The sequence below is a fragment of the Thunnus thynnus genome, chromosome 4 (assembly GCF_963924715.1).
Source record: "Thunnus thynnus chromosome 4, fThuThy2.1, whole genome shotgun sequence".
Taxonomy (NCBI): Eukaryota; Metazoa; Chordata; class Actinopteri; order Scombriformes; family Scombridae; genus Thunnus; species Thunnus thynnus.
Window position 1 is genome coordinate 30,699,798 of NC_089520.1, and position 18,016 is coordinate 30,717,813.

The 18,016-nt window shown below is 42.5% G+C and overlaps 1 protein-coding gene across 4 annotated transcripts in view; it reads right to left on the reverse strand.

Moving 5' to 3' along the window:
• Positions 1-18,016, reverse strand: part of pdzrn3b (PDZ domain containing RING finger 3b) — a 98,437-nt gene that overhangs the window by 6,239 nt on the left and 74,182 nt on the right. For 2 of the 4 annotated variants that reach the window (XM_067588306.1, XM_067588305.1), the window contains one exon: positions 421-674. In XM_067588306.1, coding sequence (XP_067444407.1) covers positions 421-674 — 254 coding nt within the window. Of the gene's footprint in view, positions 1-420; positions 675-5,532; positions 5,556-13,732; positions 13,975-18,016 lie in introns of those variants that run through there. The other 2 variants (XM_067588308.1, XM_067588309.1) reach the window with 2 other exon arrangements.

Sequence of the window (18,016 nt, forward strand, 5' to 3'; positions counted from 1 at the left end):
AAGTCACTTTTTCAATATTGCTGAGTTCTGACAACAAAGATTCCCGGTATCCTCTTGAATAAAAACTAACATTCTTGAAAAAAGTCTCTCTACAGCAGACATAAAAACATGTTTCATACTTTAAAGTACCAAAGCGACACTGCAATTAAATGCTGGCTTTTTAAAGTCAGTTTCTTGCTGGAGTCTGTGCTTATTAGACTTCAGTTCTCTATATCTGGCTGCTATAAAAATTTCTAAGTCCTAAAACTAATTTTCGACCCATCAGATAGCCAGCCAAGTCTGGCCATTTAGAGCAAAGTCTGGCACTGGGGAATCAAATGTGAGTGGGATGGTCAGGTTCCTTTTCCAGTAACCAGCACACTATCACACTGCAGAATCTGGCTTTATCTCTAGTTCCTCATGAACTGAGTTGGTACTCACTCCTCTGGCAGCAGATACTCCTCCAGCACTGTCATGGGGGGTGAAGGGGGAGGCAGCTTGGTGAGGGCCATGATGTGCTGAAGGGTGATGTCGGTCTGGGTGCTGATATCCGAGACCTGGGTGTCAGCGGTGGGGCTGACCAGTTTGGGGTGCGGGTCCCGGCGCAGGACTTGTACCATGATGGGCTCCTTGGCGGTGCGGAAGGCCTCCACCGCCTGGTCATGGGTGGCCTTAGAGAGGTCCTTGCCATTGACCTGGAGGGAAAGGGTGAGAAGTAGACAGAAAAGAATCAGCAAAAGAATTCTGCCTGTATTTCCTGACGGAGAGGAAACAACTGAAACAAGATGACGCAAAAGATACGGGCTTTGTTAGACTGAAGAAGATATTCATTATACCAGACTGATGCAATCATTATCTCAGATGATTAAGGCCTCGCATGAAGCACTGCGCCCACACAAACACAGCAGCAATATTCTGTTTGAGAAATGAGTCATTACTGCCTCAGCTTGTTTTACAGGGTCACAGTTGGACCAAGTAGAATAAGACCTTAATTAGGAAGAGTCTCTCTTTAATTAATCAAGGTCATTAGCTGAGGCTGCATGGAGGAGCCCTCATTTAGCTAAGTAATTTCTCAGCAGAGGATAAATTTGACCTCCCGTCAGAGACAGTGGAGTGGGTCCCGCGTGTTAACCTGAAAAGATTAATTTGAGCAAAAGGCTGCAGCGTGTCACAGAGAAGAGGCTAATTAAGTTTGGTTGAGCCATTTAAGGCCTCTGTGTGCTGATGAAAGATGAGCACAGACCCTCTAAAGTCCCCGCTCTCAATAGAATGTGTCACCGGATCCAATGCGACTTAAAGTTAAATAAAAAAGACTTAAGTCTGCACACAGATCTATTTTGTCCAAAATGTCAGGCAGAGTGCAGGGATTAAATTTGAGATTTTTCGCTCCGGCCCAAATGCCATCATGTCACTGGAGGCTCACCAAAGCAACTACTGTGGGAACAAAAAAGGAGACATAAGACTCAAAAAAAGCAGTAGCCTGAACTTTATTAAGAGTGGAGGTCCCCCGCAGGCGCCCGCATGCATATTGCATCCTGGGTCATCACACTGGCTTTATCAGGGTTTACACAGAGCTGCTGTTCCGCTTTCAATCACCAAATCATACGGAATTTGTTGGTTTGTGATTCCTGGATGTGTTGAGAGCTTTGATAGGATCTCAGCCTTGGGCTCTTCTCATTTCACAAGCTCCCATGGTCTCCTCTCCTCCTGCCTCTCCACTGCAGACATACACACACACACACACGCTCAAAGCCTCCTTAGAATACTTTACTTTCCAGCAAGAGCATACAGTGTTGCAGGTCATTAGGAGTGTCATAAATCTTTAGTGTCCCCTCTCACCTTCCCTGACATCTAACATACATGCAAGACCGTCTTTGAGGATTCATTTTCTGATAAACATGTGGATGGTTGGTGTATCTGCCTCTGGCTGTGGCTGTCTCATTCGAATTCATGTCATAGTTTGCAGACTTAACTGTGGCGCTGCCCATCAGGAGCAGCAGCGATATTACACCGCCTCCAGGGACTGAATGCAGTATATAGCCTATACCAAACCTGACTTTGACCCAGACAATGTAAAAGCTGAGCACATATTTCTTTAGAGGAGTACATATAGAAATCAAAGGCACTGAGCTTGTGTGTGTGTGTGTGTGTGTGTGCTTATAGAGGAAGGATGAGGAAGGCAGGAAAAGGAAGGAACTTAATGCAGAAGTCAGAAGAGGCTATGTGCCGACTAATAACCAGAGCAGATTAATGCTAATCCTAGGCCTGCAGGATAATTGGATCATCTCAGTGGACTTAAACTTCCACTTCTTCTACATCAAAACTTGGCCAAAAAATTAACAGCTCATTTATTTGCAGTTCCCTCTGAATAATTTGACATTGAGAAAAGCGAGTTCTCATACTGGAGAATACTAATGTAATAAATCCTACTGAGAAAAAAAACCCCAACAACCTTGAGATTTAAGATCACTGGTGGACCAAAGCACAATAACCTTGACTGTGAGCTGAACCATCAAAACAAGTAATATCACAATTAAAAAAAAAGAGAAAAAAAAGACAACTCAATTCCCATTTGTTGTTACTGCTGGTATCAATAATACGCCTTCCTAACATCACACAAGCCCTCTCATCCTCATCCCCGTTTGTTTCCCACAGCATGCCACGATGTTGCACATCAGCTGAGGAATACAAGCGCCTTTGTGCTTTCTTCTCTCTGCATGCCGGCTCCAGCAGTCAAACCTGGTTGCCAGGAATCCCGGGGCTACTTGAAGGCAGTGAACCAGAGACAAAGCCTTTAGCCCCCTTCTTGTTGAGCCCAGAGCATTCTGCCTCAGTGCTCTCAATGGGGGGAGTCTCCTCCCAGCTGTGGAGGGGGTCCCACGGCCTCCATTCACTGCGCTCACCTCTGACACGGAGCGGCCCTTTGCAGCACACTGGGAAAAAACACACAACACTCCCCCGACACAATACACACTGCTTCACCACCGCTGAGCTCTCCAACTATGCCATATTAACCCCGAGCCTTAACACAGAGACAGTTCAGCTGCTTGTGAACACGGAAAACTCAATTTACAACAAGTTAATGTGGTAATGAGCCGAAATAACCAGACTTTAACACTTTTAGTACACTGAATACTCCTTAACTGTAATTGAAGGCTACACTTGAACTGTTGTTCATGTTGACGTAAAGCAATGATGACTGTCATGCAGAAATTACTTTGTCAACCTCTGGTGCATCCTCTGAGAGGGGTCTCTGTTAAATCCATTTTAATGACAAGAAGGCAGCAAGGCCCTACTTAAAGGAATACTAATTAGGTCTAAATCTCACGTCTGCTGTGTCAGTGTCTGGTGAGGAATTTACACAGCTGTGGCTTTGTTATTCGCAGCCTTTTTTTAAAATTAAAATATCACATTTGACCTGTGAAGCAACAGTAAGCCCGTGCTGGATTTGGTTGAGGCCGTTTCAGAACAATTCAGGATTTCAGTTTTCCCGGACTGTTCATGCAGTAGCTGTGTCAGTCTTCAGCCCTCTGGGTAATAACTAGGGGCAGCAGGGGTGAGTCGTGCTGGGAGCCCCGGCGTGGTATCATCCCTGGAACGCAAATCAAGCTGAATTGAGATGTTGATGTGGGAGCTAGTGTGTGTGTGTGTGTGTGTGTGTCTGCGTGTGTATGTCTATTCACTGACTGCTAACCTGCTGCCAAAGATGCTTATCTCCCAGGCAGAGAGCTCTATCACATGGCATGGTATGGTAAAGTGTTATTATGGTAGGTTTACATTTATTCTTTATTTAATCAGGTAGTGTCTTAGAAATAGAGCCTTCTTATTCATGAGAACTCTAATGACAAAAAACTAACAAAGAAAATAATATCTGCATGAAATGAAATTGACTTGACTGTTTGCTAAATCCCCTCCCCCTTTGTTACTGTTGCTATGGCTGTCAAGCTTTCCATTCTTGCACAACAGATGCACTTTCAAACTGTAACTGACTTTTCTGTTTGCGCATTTCTGCATTTGAGGTGCTGTGTCCCCTTTGAGTTGCTGTAAGACGGGGTTTAAGCTTATAGCATGTGTTAGAGTGTTTTTCCCCCCATATTTTTCAAACAGTATGTTTCATTTGTAACATTACCAGAGAAGTGTGACAGGCTAGTGTGTTTGGGAAACGCAGCACCAGGGTCGCTGCCATGTGAATGTCCCCAAATCCAATAAAGAGCTGCTAAGGCTAATGTTACACCCAGATATAGCATTCAGGTCCAGCTTCCACACAGTTAGAAAGTACTACACAGTGTATTTACTATTGTTAGCATTTTTTTTTTTTTTTTACATAACTTGTTACCCCACAAAATAATGTAGCATGAAATGCTCCTTGGCCCGGGAAGTAATGCTCGGTTGCTATTGTAGGTAACACGCTAGGTAGCCGGACATGCAGTGTTATGCTAACGTTAAAGCAGTTTAAAGCAGCACATACAGTTTAATTCATTCCTTACACTTTTGCTCCAGTGTTTTTGGTTTTGGAAAGGCAAACAAAAAAGACAGACACCAAACATCCAAACGCTGTTAAATATGTGACCACAAAAAATAAAAAAAATATCATTGACAGAGACTACACTACTATGAAAAGCACCATTATGGCAGTAACACAATTAACTCCTCTAATCATTATCATGCAGGAAAAGGTTTTGCAGGACATTAAGTCAATTCACTGACAGTGTTGTATAACATTAGTCTTTGATACAGCCATTCAATCACCACGTAATCCTTTAATAAAGAGGAGAAGAACATCATTAAAGAGCCAGTGTTTCTGTTCCTTGGGGAAACAGAAGCATTGAGGTCAGGGTCGGACAGGGAACAAAATCCGACCCTAGCGATTTTCATCTGGACTGGCCCCATTATTCCCCAACATATGCACTTGTGAGTTGCAAAAAGCAATGTCAGGCTATTTATAACATATAGGCTAAGTAATAGATATCAAGTTGGCACCCTAACTACAGGTGTACTTACAGAGTTTCATAAAATAATGTATTAAATAAATAGTCTAGAGAAAAAGTCGGCACCCTAAGAGGCACACTTAGGATTTTATTTGTTTGACAATTGATATGGGCAACCCAGCTCTCGGCAAACTTAATCCATAACTTCACAAATAAAACAAATATGACATAATCATATGTTGTCATAAAACAGTCATGAATGTAGTCTATGATAAAATGCAATGCTGTCAACATGAAACAAAATAACCAAAACTTCATTCACACACTGAACAAAAGCTTTCCTATAGGCCTGGCCTAATGACGATCTGGAAATGTGTCGGAAACTAGACATTAACAGCATTTATAGTCAATCAGCTGACATCGTGTGCGCAGCTGATCTGATTCAATTCACACATCAGGCTTAAATGTCAGGATTTCATGCTACCAACACTGCTATTGTCAGGCTGTGACAAGCAGCATGCCTGCATCCTACTGGAGCAGACCAAGAGTGACTAACCAGCTGACATCATTTAAAAAACAGCATAACACAGCGGCCTTAAGTGGCAAGTAGAATGGCATGTCCTACCTTAGGTGGTGAGAAGACGTCTCACCAGTGCACTCCTCTGCTATCAGTGTCCAAAGCCATAAAAATATCTTTTTCTGTAGCCATAAGCATGAACGCTTCACTAAGCTCTTGTGATGTAGTGCTCCGTAATCTATTCTTGATGCATTTTGAAGTTGAAAAGCTGCACTCAATATGATGAATCCCCTCTGGCCTAGCTCCGCTGTTAACACTGTCACGATATGAATTAATGTTAGCAGTATCACCTGCTGGACTTTTTGTGGGAATTTTTTTTATTGCTGGTGGTGGTGTTGCGGCCCACTATGCGGGCCAGCCCTTCCGGTATTTGCCAGAATTGCCAGATTGCCAGTCCGAGCCTGAGTGAGGTGAACAGAGTGGAAACTCTGCCAGCCTAACGGTGCCTTTCAGAGATGGACAGAGAAAACCCTGGGAACTTCACTCTATAGACAAGCCTTTTAAAAAGTCTTGAGAGCCAGGGTGCTCGCCTCCTCTTTCTGGTCGGGTACACTTCTTAGACAAATTCTTCAAAGTCTGTATTTCAGAACAGAGAGGAGTGCTGACGTGATAGAGAGCATGAAGGCTTATTTTCGGGGGGCCTATATAGTGTTTGAGTAGCAGTCTGAATGTGGGTCATTCAGCTTGAAAAACAGAGTTAATCCCTCTTTTATTTCACTTTTAACCATTTTCATACAAAAGGAATAAAATTCAAGGACCAGCCAGTGATTTCTAAGTGTGTGTGTGTGTGTGTGTGTGTGTGTGTGTGTATGTGTGTGTGGATGCACACACATGCTTTTAAGTGTGTCTTTAAATCTGCACATATTCCTTTCGACAGACAACTTTCCATGGTGTGAGGCTTGAAAACACAGCGGTCTTTATTTACCGCAGCGTGCGAGCTTACTGAGGATTACAGAACAAACAGCTAAAAACTTAATGCTGGCTGAAAGAGACACCACTGTTTACTTTCACCTAATCTGATTTAAGCATGGGACATTGTGTTATCCACAGTTGATCAATTAAGAACCCAAATCACTTCCGTACATTTCCTGCTGCCTTTCTCTGGTCCAGTGAACATAACTTAAGGTGGGAGGTATGCGTCAGGGAGCTTCTGAATTTTATTTGACTACTATTTCTTTTTCTTTTTCTTTTAAGCCCCAGTACAATAGAATATTTAATTCACTGTGTTTTTGAATGAGTGCTAATAAAAGCCCGTTAATTTAAAAATTAAATGGATGGGATGATTTTCTGGCTCAGGAAATTGGTAAAAGCCCTTCGCCCACCTGCAGTATCATCATCATCATGTTATTATTCGAACAAAAATAGTGACACAGCCTCGACCCAAATCTGCAGACAAAAACTTTGAATTAAAAGATGAAACTACTCCAAAATGATCAGGGCTGAAAGGCAGATTCAAAGCCTTAAAGCATGTTCCTGAGTAAAGACACAACATGAAAGCCAAGTTGCACACAGGAGAGTGAGGTACAGTGCATAAAGTAAAGCTGATAAACCAGATAACATGATGAATGGAAAGCTTGTAGAGTCAAACAATAAAAGATGCTGTGTATATAAACCTAACATCAATAATGTACATTAGAAAAGACTAGAAAGCAGCTGTCCCTCAGTGCAGATATGAGCAAAGTGTATAGTATAGAGCAAAGTGAAAGGTGGAGTTCATGGGGGAAGGTAAAATCAGCAAACGAACTGAGACCCTGGTGCGTGTTCTGCTTCATCAGCACCGTTATCTCACCCCACTACCTCAGGCAGACATCCCCTCATTAGCCTTAGCACCTCCACACACACACACACACACACACACACACAATAAAACATGCACACCTATCCCCTCTGAGGTGTCACAGCTCAATGCCAAATCTGTTTGTTCAAGTCAAGTTTGCTCCAGCTGTGATCAAACACAGCTGCACAGAGATACACCTCACTGGAAGAAGGAGGAGAGAGAGGGAGCGGACGTGATACGAAAACCCCAAAAATATGGGATCATTCTCATCTCCGCAGAGGGAACGTAGCTCCCTCGATGCAGGTGGCATCCACAGTTGAGTCTAAATCACATTGTTAGTGACACATAATGAAGACTGCTGGGAGGGGCTCCTTTATACAGCCTGATAATGAGAAATAATCATCCTTAATCATTCAAATGTGCCCAACAACTTGAAGCTATTGAACAACTGCTCACATCCCACATGGGCCACACATGTTTTATTCATTACAGGGTGTATATACAAATGAGGCACTTAAAGATGCATGTACACTAATTTCAGCAAACTCATAATCATGTACCGTGACTATCAGGTTAACGAGATGCTGCTCTTGTGAAACAATAGCTGATTGTTGCGAACTAAAAGCAATGAATTACGAAAAAACAAACCTCTTATTTGAGGCAGAAAATGTGACGAGGACTATTCATTGTCGAAATCATCCCGTTCAAGCCTCCTTCTAAAAAGATCAGGCTGACTCATGTGTGGTGTGCAGCACACCACAAGCTAACATCTGTGACTCCACTATGGGTCACAGTTGTGCTGATTTCCTGTTTAGCCAATGAGCTTGCAAAATATCTAGCACATGGAATCATCTCTGTTTAAACTATGTGGTGTTGTTTGCTTGTTGGTGAAGGATAAAAGAGTATATGTCCTATGAGTAATAAATAATCACATGTGCATGTCTGTTTTTGGATAATTCTGTTAATTAAATAACTGAAAAAAAAAAAAAAATTGAAAGGACTTAAACACATGGATGGCCTGGTTCCAGACCCTTGAATCATGAAACATGTCAGATCTGTTTAGCGATTCAAACGCTAGGTCTGGTGTTGTGGCCATTGACGACTGGTTGGAGAAATGAGTCAGTTTCGACTGAAAATGACGTTGGTTACCCGAAACAAAGCATTGTCAGGCTGAATGAATGAAGTGAAATGAAGTTGCAATTCAGTCTAACCAAAAGCAAAATCTCTCATCTCACAGTATATATATATTGCCTTTTCTCCAAACCCTAATATTTGGTTAATTTCCATATCTTAGTTGTGAACATTACAATAATTTCAGCAAAAAATCTTGATTTGGGGATTGTTTTGCTCCTCTGGGCTGAAAAAAATGTTGCCTGGTGCTATTTACATCTCCTCTCTACATCAACATTCTGATTCAATATTCTCTCAAAGCTTACTCATAGTTTGAGTTTTTCTTCGGCTGTTTATGGGGATCTTGTTACGTCTCTTTTGTGACTGCGATCCCTCTCTGTCATTTCCTTTGGACCGACAGTAAGTACACAGGCTCCCGTAAGAGCTCCCCTGTGGCAGCCAGCCACCTGCTCCAGTGTTTAACAGATGTGACGGCACACCAGGGCTGATCTTAGCCGTTGTTAAAAACACACAGTGTCAGGCTCCAGTGGCCGCGCTCGGGCGCTGGTGATCCCTGCTTTGTCTCTGTACGCCGCCTGTGTCAAGCCTCATTACGGGGCCGGGAGCCTAGCGGGCCGAGCTGTATCGCTACGAGTTCCCTTGTTTTTTGGTAACTGCTTTGATGACGGGGGTCTCTGACAGTGGGACAGAGGGGCAGAGGATTGACTGGATGAGGGCCTGTTTTGTACAAATATCTCCATCTAATATTTCTGTCTGTCTGATTGAGAAGATGTCATACTGAGACCATCTGGCACGGTGACAACTTGGCTTCTTGAGCTGAGCGTGACATCTTTACAGCCTTCAATCAGAAATATGGCTAATTAGGCACTGGCACTTGGAAAGCCTCAGATAGGAAATGTTCCAATGGGCCCATTTGTAAACTTCTTTTGCTCAGCAGATCAATCGTTTTTTTTTTGGTTTAAGATGCTGTTCCTCTGCGGGGAACTGGGAGAGATAAATAGCCAGAGAAAGGCAGATACAGAAAGGGAGACCTAGCAAAGCAAAGGACTTAGTAGGCAAACAATAGTCTGGATCAGTTCAGCGTGGATCAGAGCCTCAATAGCCAGTTTGTGCTGAGGCTCTAATTAAGCTTTGGGTCTTGGAAGAGCCGCAGCACGGCGCCACAGCCATTACAGAGTGCTTCTGGAGAGATTAAGAGCCCTAGGACTGTCAAACAGAGTTTCCAAGGCCTCTACCTTTAAGTCCCTGACAAAAGCAGCTGAGCTTACATCTCCACATGGTGCTTACCTTTAGCTTTGAAGAAAGGGCCGAGGGGTTCACCGCTGTCAGAAGGGTCAAGTTTAAAAGGGAACACCGAGGCTGCTACAGCTCAGGCTTTTAATGATCATAACGAAAAGGGAAAACGCTTATCTTGAAAGCTGCGTGGGCTGCTCTTAATAGACTGTAACAACGTTTGATATCAGCGCTGTACACAAAAATCTGCATAAGAGCAATTCCTTGGAGAAAATAACAGCCTGTTAATTAATTCTTTCCAAACAGACTGCAAAAGTTACCAAGTCAAGCGAGTAGTTCTAATTCTGCCAGGACTGATAAAATAGCTCCAGGTAAAGAATGAGATACAGTCTGCTGACTTTTATAAAATAGTGCAAAACCATATTTTCCATGCTTCCAACATGGGACTTAGAGCTAAGGTGTTTAATGAACTGGAAAGATTTCAAGTGTTCATGGATTATTAAGTCCTCAGAGGGTTGACGGGGAGAGCAGAGTGGGCGCCGTGCCAGGCTCACCGATCAAGAGGATCTGCTTGTATTATCAGTGAGGAGAAATAAGACTCCCCAGAATCCCCCCACACCCCCCCAAGGAGTACAAGCTGAGGATGTACTCGCACAAATTTCATCCATCACCACCTACTCTACCATGAACAGCTACAGAGGAACGTGCACCGCAAAAATGCACACACACTGTCAATGTGTGAATAGAAATGGTTTATGTTTTAGTTGTGTGGCCATGATCAACATAGCACTCACTATGAACCACTGTCTGATGACAAGTCTCCAGTCAAGTTACAAGCCCTTCAGGGCAAGTCAAGTTTTCATTAACAAATTTAACATGTAAGTATTTCAGCTGACCATGAACATTATTATAGTACCTTACCAGAAACTGAGACCTAGTCACTTCAAAGCATATATTTCCTTGTGTTATGAAATAATTTGTACTACAAAAAGGGGAAAAAAACTTTTGCACAGCCAATACTTATTACAAATGTGACTCTAATGCACTTTGCAGAGATACACAATTTCCGGACAATCACAAATTCAATCCCAATGATTAAACAAAATCCTTACAATATCCTGCAGCAACACATGGTGAATGCAGGCCTGACGGGATAGATTAAAAAAAAAAAAAAAGAGTCTGAACTGCAAAGCCTGAACTCAGACATCATTAACCAGCGCTACTAGTAAAAGTCCATGGATGCACGTTCTAGTAGGACACACCTAATGATTAAACATGCAAAGTGTGTCACAGGGCAGGACTGGTTTGTCTGACCTGTAGTGTGTGCTGTCTACATTGACAAAGGCCATCAAAAACTCTGGGTAAAAAGACAAACAATGAAGCTCCAAGTTTTATTCTTTAATTGAATCATACTCTGAATTAAAGACAAAACAATTACAAACACAAGATATCACCTGAGTCCAATCTCAAGTCAGATCCACCTGGTGACTACCAAAAACAGAGACTTCTAAACTAGAGCGGTGCTTCTCTCCAACAAAACAACACGAGAACCTGTACTTGTCAGTTGTATTTTTAGTTTCACAGATTAAAGGAAAATGTAGGTAATCGTGGTTGTCGAATGGTTTTGTTGAGTGATGCTTTTAGTGTGAGACAAGTTTTTAGAAAAGAAAAATGGTTAAAATCGTTTCCACATCTGAAAAACAACCCGATAAAAGAAAAAGTGACCCAGCTGAAAATTGGGTGGAATGACAAATTCTTCCATGACTCCTCATACACTTCAAAAAGCATCACTATTACTCCTCACAATCCTTTGAGATGAAGTACAGCAAAAAAAAAAAAAAAACACATTTCTTTTTCTTTTTGTTCATGCATGGCGCACCAGACATCTTCTGTCATCTCTTCTGTCAGGCTGGGCGGCTGATTGGCTTGTCTGAGAGCAGCGAAAATGACAAACGACTGATGAAGTTAAACCCTACATGCTGACTTTCTCTACAGAGCCTCAGTGGCAGACGGAGTAACTGCTGTAAAACAAACAGACTAATGTAGGTGAACGGCCTGCCAATCCAGGATAACTGACAGGCAAGGTGACATTGTGACCTAAGAGGAGGCAGAACAAAAGAAGTGACAGACCTCTTCCCCACACCATGTTTTTGCTGTTATTAGTGGTCGGTTGGGGGTGGAGTGGAGGAATGGAGGGCTTTCTGACCCCAATATTAGCACCCATAATCCATTTATTATGCCACTGCATAACACCCATCCTTTCTTTGAGACAAGCCAAAACCTTTTAGTCTTTTTTTTTCTGAACAGACCTGATCAAAGCTGAACTATTTGCAGGCACAATGTCAGACTCCCCCTGTTATCTTCCCCTGATGGGAGGGAGCTTGTTTTTTAGGGGAGAATAATGAGCGAGGTCCACAGAGAGCTTGATCATTACGTTCATTTAAACCAGCCACTAGCCACCCGGCACCCTGCGCAGTAAATGGAGATGTAATTTGGTGTGATAGGAGGATAACACTTGGCTGGGGTCCAGTATGGATGAAAAGAAAGACAGAAAAAAAACCCAACAAAAAAACACAGATTTGAGCGTGTTACAGAAACCAGTCCTCAAAGACGTATTATACAGTCTGTCAGAGTCAGACACTGTCTGCTGTCAAGACGGGTCAGTGTTTTCACTCATTTGTCCAGACTGGCTCTTGAATCCAAACACACTCAAATGAATAAACCAGCACTCCGAGCATGTTGTCTCAATTGAAGTTGACACAGAGCAAAGCCTGCACAGAACAGAGAATGGCAACACACTGTAAGCTGTCAGTCACACAGCGAATGATACACCAACCAGTTCTCAACTGAAGGAATATGTAATGATTTGGCCCGCTGAGTTTCATATTGGCTGCAATGTGAAGCATCTTCCTTTGCTATGCTAAAATCTACAACCGGATGGTTGTGAGAACAACAGAAGGTGGGTTCACACTGAGTTCATCTGAGGGCAGAGACAGACAGAAAATTGGAAGACAAGGAAACATGTGGTTCATTGCTTTGAGATTCTAAACAAACTCTATTAAGATCAACTTATTAAGAGATTTTGTGCAGAACTTTTTTAAATAAAACCAAAATGTAAATATTGTAAGCCAAGAATGTATTTTGAATATAGGATTAGGACTGGAACTAACATTATTTTCATTATTTAGTGAACTGTAGATTTTTTTTTATTAACCTATTAATTGTTCACTCTATAAAATGTCAGAAAGTAAAAGTACAAAAGTAAAAAACAAATGCACATCACAATCTCCCAAAGCCCAAATTGACGTCATCAAATTCTTTGTTTTGTTTGACCAAAAGTCCAAAACCCAAAGAAACCAAAAGAAAAGCAGTAAATCCTCACAATTGAGAAACTGGAATAAGCAAATGTTTTGTAATTTCCTTGAAAAACAATTAACTGACTATCAAAGTGTTAATTAATTCATTTTCTGTAGATCCATTTATTGATTAATCTCAGCACTAATCAGGATTTTTCCTACAGGTTGTTTAAAAAAGAGAGGCTAAAATAAAATGATAAAAAGAAGAATATAAAAACCTGTTGTGGGCTCTCATGTGAAAACACTCTCTCTATGTGTTAATGGTGCATCTATAACACGCCTGCTCTGTTTTCTTTGGTGGAAAAAAAATGTGCAAAACAAGCACTGGAGTGTTAAATATAAACTTTAGTGAAAGTCAAACAGGGGTTAAAGCCGGAAAGCTCCCGAGTCAGCATTCAGTTGACAATGAGGAGGTGGGCAGTGATCGGCACACACTAGCAGACACATTGAGAGAGCTGTCACCTCTTCATCACCCCCTCCTTTAAGCAAAGCGCGCCACCTCTCGCTGACCCCTGCGGCCAGAGTTCAGGCTGCTCAGCTGCAGGAGCTCCAGCCGGCAACAACTCCACTTCACTCCACTCCAATCTACTCTACTCCCACTCAGCCAGTGACCCCTTCAACAAGTCAGAAAACACCAAGAAATACTAAAACGGATTGTGGCTCTTGCCAAAATAACAAAAACTACAATAAAAGAACCTGAAAAGAGCCTTGAAAACTCTTCCTGAGGCTTGAGGAAGCTTGGTCACAGTACCTGGCAGACTTCATAGAGTAGTTTATATTGCTCCTCAGGCTTCTGCAGGGTACAGAGGCTGCATCCCATGGTGGAGCAGATCACAACATCCAGGCTCCCCTCTCCAGCCAGTCAGGCAGGAAGAGAGAAGAAGCAGATATCTTCTTTTTCTTCTTCTTTTTCCCCTCTGAACTGACTCCCTCTGTCCGCTCTGTGTCTTTATTCCACAGCCACACAACGACTTTGGCTGACAGGATTGACTTCCCCCCAGCTTGTGGCTGTATCTCTGCGCTCAGCCTCGTCTCTCTACTCTCACACACTTGTCCCCCCCCTCCTCGCCTCACATGCTCCCTCCCTCTCCGTCGCTCTCCGGCACTCTGCTGAGCTTACGGGGGAAGGAGTCAGAGCTCGGCTATATACACCCCCTAATGTTTATTAAGCAGCTGCTCATTGATTATTCATGAATGAGGTTTACTAGAGAGGCTGATATTATGTGAGAGAAAGTCTACTTAATTAATAAGCATCATTAGAAAGATGCTGAGTGACAGGGAGGTTTTTCATTTCATGACAAGACAAATATGTTTCTCTCAAGGGGCTTGTCTGTTAACAGTTCCAGACTTGTAATTTCAAATCCAGTGTCACAGTCTGGTTCTGTGTCCCTTAGTTGCCATTCTCCACCAGTCCACCAGATGCCCTCAGACTTTCTCCCTGTCTGTTTAGACTGGACCGAGTGGGAGAAGTACTGATGACATATTGTGTTTTCTGAGTTTTTAGTTTTCTGTACTGCTTTTCCCTCCACACCTGCCCTCTATCAGCCTCGTTGGTCCTTACCTGCTCCCAACGTTTTCCCCAACCAATCAGCTCCTTGCCTGTTCTCTGCCTGGTCACCTGTTCCCTGGTTTTCAGTTCAGTCTTGTTGGATCCTTTGTTTTGTTCTGTTCTGTTCAGTTCAGCTCTGCCTGCACTCAGACCGGAATAAAGATTTATCCTTCAAGTTCCTGTTGCCTGCAGTCTCCTGCGTTTGGGTCCAACTAACATCCAGCCCCATATACATGAGTGCTACATGAAGGCGTTCATCTACGACAGCGGATTAAACACCAAATATTGGTGACATGTGTCTAAAGCTACCGTATGCTCTGCAGATTCACTACAATATTCCCACTAAAAATCAGTGGGTTGAAAATTGACCCAGTTTGGGTCAATATTGCACAGACAGGTTAACTTTACACTCTACCATTGGGTTGTTTGTGTGAGGGATTTTTTTTATATTACTGTTTGGTTATTTACACAAACTAAATGTGGTTATTTTGAACCAAGAAGCTCAACCTTTACTTTAAAATTGTCACATTTTGTTTGTTAGTTGTACAAAATGATATGACATTCTCAACCGTAAAGCATACACATATTAAATAATAGAGACAAATAGTGACATGCAAGTTTAAAAAGAGAAAATTATAACAGTTTGCAAACATACCATCATTTTAGTTTGGGTAAATAACCCAGCCCAAAATAAGCTTTTTGCTTGGGTACCACCCATGGGTATCGGGTAAAGTTAACCCATTATTCCACTGGTGCTGTATTAACCCAAAGTGATTTTTCCATGCTCCAGTTAAATCGGCACTTGGTGACCTCTGGTATACTAATCCAGCAGAAAGACACACTGAGCATTCTTTCCTCATGTATTTCTCTCCAAACACACAGGCCCAGAGCCAGGGAAAACAAATAAACCAGATAAATATTTATGCTGGCCCTCTCCAGCGCAGCCCGACAAACTTCACCCAGTGGAGCATCTTGTGCGTAGTGACACACTGTTTTCCGGGTCCTTCACGGTGTCCGCTGCTCTGTGTGCAGACAACTGCTATGGCTGCATAAGCTAGACCTGGCACCAGTCCCGCTGTTTGCTCATGTCGCCAAACAGAGATAAATGTCCAATAGGGACAACAAGAAGTGGCAAAAATGCAGTTTCTGGTTATAGTTTGTAGGGGTCAGAGATGGAAAACTTTATATTTCTGCAGGCAGAGGATGTAATAAAGTGGTAACTTCCCACTTTGATGTCTTAGTTTACCCCCTCATGATCTGATCTCACTCTATCGAGCCAATTCACTTTGAGATAGAAAGGATTGCTTCGATTTAGTCCGCAGTGCTAAGCCACATACCTGGATAGATTTCATGGCAAAAGTGGGGGTGGGGTGGTCCTGCGGGAGGACCCTGACTGCTGGTGATAGTGGTATTTCCTCCTGCCAGATGTGTCCACTGATCCCTATCTATCAGCAGTTCCACAGCTTCAGCGCTTCTCCAAGACAGCTACATTATTAGCAAGGCTCAAAGGTTTCCAATCAAATGTCAGACAAATTTTTATGTTAATTTTTTCAAATGCCAACAGAAAACTGAATGTGAAGCCTGAATGCAAAAGAGAACTACATCAGAAGAAAGGGAAATGAAAGATGTTATTTGTTGTCAACTAATATTTCTCATATTTCATGCTATAATGCACAAGTATTGTTTTGTAAAGCACAAATTAGTGGCCCTGCATCCACAAAGGGAACCTCATACTGTACATCAGCATGACAGACAGCATATGCAGCATTTCTGGGAGGTTTTAGTGAACAATATTTGGCTGCAGACACTGCTACATTAATTGTGTCAGATGCAACACTTCACATTTTTAAAGCATAATTTATCTACTGGCAAAAACCCCTCCTGACTCAAGGCAACTTTTTCATAATTCTACCAGAATTGGCTATTCAGCTTCCCTAACTTCTAATTTACATTAACACTTGGATGGGAATTCTGCTAATGAGATTTCACTTTTCCATTTAATCTCTATGTTTGCATTCAGTCCAACAGCTCTCAACCAAAGGTTGCCTTCGAATAAATTCACCTTTTTCCTCCCAACCTTTAACTACACGGAATACTGGACAAACTAAAAACAAAGATCTTAAAATAAAATCCTTAAGGCAGAAGAAGTAATGGCGACATAAAGTTGCCTCAGGAGTTGCCTCGGGCAAACTGAAGGTATCTATGTGAACAATCATTCATAATTACTTCTGGGTTTGGTTGTCTGGGTGCTAGGCTCAAACTTTCATCCAATGTAGCATGAAAACCAATTCTACGCTCACATTAGCCGTACTGTTGTGCCTGGGGCTGGGATCAGTGGAGAGTTTTAGCCGGCGCTCTCACCCGGCTAATCTTTCTTTCACACTGAGATTATCCCATTCACAAAGTCAAAGCGGAGACAGTGCTCTGATATGAACAACTGCACCAAAGGTTATGGAAAAAAAAATGCATATTAATGAATAATCAGCAGCAGTAAAATATGGAAATATGGAGCAAGAAAAAAGTCAACTGAGGGCCTGTTCAAACACAAACAGCAGGTGGAGTGTCTGCACACTGTCCGTCATTGTGTTCAGAGATTTAATTTTGTCAGTGCTGATTAAATTTCTGAACCCTTCTGGTGACGAAACCTTTCTCCTCTGTCCCTGTGGTGTGGTTTGATCTGTGGGCTCAGGAGACACACACACACACACACACTTCAGCTTTTATTCATTACTGGTCTAGCTGGTGACACAGTGTCGGAGGTTGCTATCTCAGCAGGAGCGAGACTGAAACAATAATAATGTCATGTGGTTTGTTATAATAAACATCAACATTTGGGTATGTTTTTTTATGGAAACAAGGGGGCTAGAGGTTACCACATCCCCTCCCAATTAGCAATGTGGTGTTCGGGTTCTGTGCATTTGATCTATGCTTGGCTGGATCATTCATATTCATAGAGGCTGCCTGGTGTTGTGTCGATGTCCCACTGGGCCCAGTTTAAGAGTCATGGCTTTAACTACAGTCACAGTGGGATCAGGTGGCGATCACTGCAGCGTACATCGTCTCTGTGTGGTTTATAATTCTCTAACACATTGTCTTCCCTCTGTCTCAGCTGCTTTATGCCCCTCATCTAACTTCACAAACTGACTATTTCATTTGAAGCGCAGGGCTTCTAGTTACTACTAGGGTGGCAAGTAGAGATGTCCCGAGCCGTTCCTAAGGATTGGTATCAGGGCTGCTCCGGGCATATTAGCATCAGTATCGGCTACAATAAACCCAATCAAATGCCGATTCTGTCTTTGCTCTACTGTGTTCTGTTCACCTCAACCTACCTTTACGATATTCTGCAGTGCCAGCATATCGCTGCATGTGAGAGTGAAAATTAGAGAGTGAGGATGTGAAAAGTTATCTGGGCTCACAGTTGTGACTGACGATGAGTTCTGACACCAAGGTTGGCAAAATACACAGATCTGTTGAAGTCAGATGCTA